The 4,579-nt window shown below is 49.3% G+C and overlaps 1 protein-coding gene across 1 annotated transcript; it reads left to right on the top strand.

The window, feature by feature from the left end:
- The first annotated feature begins 3,356 nt into the window (after window positions 1-3,356).
- On the top strand, window positions 3,357-4,298 carry LOC138293999 (olfactory receptor 8J2-like). The gene has a single exon (XM_069233254.1). It carries the CDS (start codon window positions 3,357-3,359, stop codon window positions 4,296-4,298), a length of 942 nt encoding a protein of 313 aa, XP_069089355.1.
- The last annotated feature ends 281 nt before the right edge of the window (window positions 4,299-4,579 follow it).

Here is a 4,579-nt window from a genome sequence, read left to right as displayed (position 1 = left end):
CACGCCATTTTACATTTACTTCTGGCCTCCTGCATCTCTACTTTCTGTGTTCCCCACCATTTCCTTTTAACTGAATTGTGACTTTCCATTCACTTTTCAGAGCTGTTCCACCAACTGCGTGACTTCTGCTCTGTTTGCCCATGGACTACACCTTGTTGTCATTGGTATGTTGTCATCACAATGTCACAGAACATAATAGCACCGTTCTGTGTGATACATATTATAAAAATATACGCAGACTACAGTTATTGTACGTGCAATAAGTGATTTATTTGAAGTGCTACATATAGGTACATGATAGTAAAACGGTGATGGGTGGGGGTGGAGTAATGTCCATGGCAGAGTCCAGTTCTCAGTCTCACAGGTGCATTGTCCATATGCCTGTGGAAGGATGGAGCAGGGGCTGTTTAAGGTTGGACAGGGTGACAATGTGGGACAGTGGGATGACATCAGGGGGTATCTTATGCTGGCGGGGGTCTTGCAATCCTACTCTGTCTTCTTGTGAGATCTCAGGTTCCGCTTGCGGGGTGGTTGTTCTTCAGCAGGAGGTGGGGTTCTGGTGGCCTGTCGTTGTGTGGGGGCCTCCTGTCCACTAGCGCTGGCGGAGGTGGTAGGCTGTTCCTGGTCCTGGCTAGTGACAGGGGCCCTTTGGGGTGTCACGTGGTCCCGCAATGCGGTGACTATCTGGTTGAGGGCCAGGACTATGGTCCCCATTGCGGAACCGATGTTCCTGAGTTCGTCTCTGAACCCCATGTACCGTTCCTCCTGCTGTGCCTGGATCTCCTGGAACCTGGCCAGTACCGTCGCCATCATCTCCTGGGAGTGGTGGTATGCTCCCATGATGGTGGTGAGGGCCTCTTGGAGAGTGGGTTCCCTGGGCCTGTCCCCCCCCTGTCGCACAGCAGCCCTTCCAGTTCCCCTGTTTCCCCGGGCATCTGTCCCCTGGACGGTGTGCCCACTACCACTGCCCCCAGGTCCCTGTTGTTGTTGGGGTGGTGGGTCAACCTGGGTGCCCTGTAGTGGCGACACACCGCTGATTGACGCGTCCTGGAGACAGAGGCATGGGCCCGCTGGGTGGGAGCTGTGCTGGTATTCCCAGAGGGGGTTAGGTCTGCTGTGGCCTGTGGCTGTGTGTGGGGAACCGACTGTCCAGAGGTCCCCGATGGGCCGGGCTGGTCATCTGGGTCCAGGGAGACAGAGCTGCTGTTATCGCTGTGGGCCTCTTCTGGGGGTGGGATGGACATCTCTGGACCCTCCGTGGCGGTGTGGTGGCGTTCGGGTCCTGCAGGGGTATAAGGGTATGGTTATTGCTTCTGTGTGTGGCATTTCGTGTGATGGGTGGGTGTCCGTGTACCCAAGTGCAGGCATTCCCTTGTGGGGGCTTTTGTGAGGGTGGCTTGTGGGGGTGATGTGTGTGTGCAGTGGGCATGCTTTGGTGATGGGTGTCCATGCTTTGTGGTCACATGCAGGTCTGGGTGGGTTGTGATGGTGGGACATTTGCAAGGAGTTGGTGTGATGGGGGTGGGGGTGAGGGTGGGGGTATGTGCTGGCATGCAGGTGGGGTGGGGGTGGGAAGTAGTAGTTAAGATTTGACTTACCAGAGTCCATTCCTCCAGCTACTCCTGCGAGGCCGTCAGGATGCAGGATGTGCAAGACTTGCTCCTCCCAGGCTGTGAATTCTGGGGGAGTAGGTGGAGGTCCGCCGCCAGTCTTCTGCACCGCAATGTTGTGCCTTGATACCATGGAACGCACCTTCCCCCGTAGGTCGTTCCATCGCTTCCTGATGTCCTCCCGATTTTGTGGATGCTGTCCCACCGCGTTGACCCTGTCGACTATCCTTTGCCATAGCTCCATCTTCCTGGCAATGCTGGTGTGCTGCACCTGTGCCCCGAATAGCTGGGGCTCTACACATACTATTTCCTCCACCATGACCCTGAGTTCTGCCTCTGAGAACCTGGGGTGTCTTTGGGGTGCCATGGGGTGGTGTGGATGAGGTGAGGGATGTTGTATGTGTTGTGGAGTGTGATGTGTGTGGTGGTGTATGGTGTTTTGTGCGTTGTAAATGTGTGGGTGATGTTGTGTTTAGCCTCTGTGTTATGGTCTAGTCTAAGCTGTGCAGACTCTCTCTGGCCTTCTGTCGCAATTGTTGTCGTAGGTGTTTGTGGGTGATGTGGGTGTGTATTTTATATTGTGTTGGGTGTGTGGGAGTGGTGTGTGTATGTGTATCAGGTGTGTGTATTTCAAATGGTCCAATGTGGTTGTGTTTTGTAAGGATGTGTGTATTTTGAGCGCGGCGGTGTGTCCCGCCAATGGAATACCGCGGTTGAAAGACCGCCGCGTGGATTCGTGGGTCGTAATGGCATGGGCGTATTTCTGTTGGCGTGGTGGTGGAGGTTTGGTCATCGCCATTTTTTCGCTGACCTTTGGTGTGGCGGACTTGTGTGGATGTCTGGTTTTTGGCGGTTTGCCAGTTGCGGGTCAGAATGACCGTGGCGGTTTACCGCGGCGGTGTTGTGGCGGTCTTCTGACAGGCGGTAAGCGCCTTTTACCGCCGAGGTCAGAATGACCCCCTTTGTGTTCTAGTCACTGTCTCAGGTTTCTCCCGCATTTATTACCAAATCGTATACTTATGTGTGCAAGGACCTTTGCAATGAGGAATGATTTCTCAGCAAAGAAAAGATAGAATAGGTGGAGGCCGGTAAATTGGGAATAGTATGTTGTAGTGGCGAGTAATATTACTGTACTACTGCTAAACGTGTTACAAAGTGGGATTAGTGGATAGGCCCCAAAGGAATTGCTCGAGTACCTATTGTCTTGTAATGTGATCCCCAGCTATTGATGGAACAACAGCAATCACCACACAGCAGATGGAATGTGGGAAGTAGCACTCTTGAATGTCAGATGAAGGAGTGACTCAATATTAACAAAAGTTAGTCAGTGACTCAACTCCCCAAAAATATTTGATTAGCCACCTCTACCTCTGAAGACAGTCACAAGAAATTCAGAAAAGGTCAATAATGACTGTCAGGGTTTGACAAAATGCCAGGATAGGGATTTTCCAGAAATGGCTGGGTTAGGGTTCAATACAGACATTATAATGGCTTTACAACGTGAATGAACTACTGATAAAGGGTATTTCTCAAATTTATGATGGCTGTGGTTGTGGAGATGTATGCGCTGGAATGGTGTTGTCAGTATTTATGGCATGACCTAGTTGACTGTGCAGTCAGTGAAGGGACCCATTATTGGATATTGGTTTCTAATTTTATTGTTAACTGTAATTTATGCTATAAATTCATATTGTCTGAACTTTAATGTATTAACTCTCGTCTGAACAGATGCAATCTCAGGATAGAATGAATGTTGGAAATCGGACCACAGTCACAGAATTCATCCTACTGGGACTCACCGATGACCCACGACTTCAGGGTCCCCTCTTCGTTTTGTTTCTTCTGTTCTACGTCTTGTCACTATTTGGCAACATTAGTATCATAGCGTTAATCATCATTGACCCGTGTCTCCACACCCCTATGTACTTTTTTCTAAGTAATTTGTCTGTTTCTGATTGCTGTTACTCTTCTGTCATTGCTCCCAAAATGTTGGCAGATTTCTTCTCGAGCAAGAAGGTGATCTCTTTCATTGGTTGTGCAGCCCAGAGCTATTTCTTTACTGTATTTGGAACCATCGAGGCCTACATGCTGGCGGCCATGGCTTACGACCGCTATGCCGCTATCTGCCACCCTCTACTGTATCCACTTATCATCAACAGCGACGTGTGCATCCTGCTGGTGACCATTGTTTACTTGGGAGCCTTCTTCACTGCAGCAGTATACATTGGGTGCATCTTCAACACCTCCTTCTGTGGACCTAACATCATCGACCATTTCTACTGTGACCTGATGCCACTGATGAATCTCTCCTGCTCCAACACATTTGTAGGAAAGACAGTGATTTTTTCAGTTGTGTTTTCCTTGGGCCTCCTCTGTTTTCTAGTCACTGTAGCATCATATGTCTACATCATCGCCACCATTTTGAAGATCCGCACCACTGTGTGCAGACCCAAGGTCTTCTCTACCTGCGGCTCCCACCTGGCTGTTGTCTGTCTGTTCTACGGCACTTCCCTGTTCACATACCTTCAGCTTCCTTCCAGAGACTCTGGTACGCAGAATAAGGTGGTGTCTGTTTTTTACACACTGGTAAATCCAATGCTGAACCCTCTTATCTACAGCCTGAGAAATGAGCAGGTGAAGAGAGCAGTTTGGAAATATCTGCATGCAAAAAGAAATGTCATTGATTGATCTGATCCTACCTGATGTTGTTGATATTGGTATGATATCTTCGGTTAAATTACATGCAAGAAAACCATGGCTATCCTCATAAGTGTGTGCCTAAGACCTCACAGCTCTCAGGTAGGAGCCCAAGTGGACAATTCTGATATCTCAATTTTCCTGCTATGATATAGTTATTATATGTGCAACCCCAATGTCTATGTAGCATGTACTATACCAAAATAGCACACACAGTCAAAATTATGCCTAATAACTCATATTTCCAAATATCACAAAGCGCATGCGCTTTT

This window comes from Pleurodeles waltl, chromosome 4_2 (genome assembly GCF_031143425.1).
Source record: "Pleurodeles waltl isolate 20211129_DDA chromosome 4_2, aPleWal1.hap1.20221129, whole genome shotgun sequence".
Taxonomy (NCBI): domain Eukaryota; kingdom Metazoa; phylum Chordata; class Amphibia; order Caudata; family Salamandridae; genus Pleurodeles; species Pleurodeles waltl.
The sequence above is the reverse complement of the archived record's forward strand: the minus strand, read 5'-3'. Positions and strand labels throughout refer to the sequence as shown.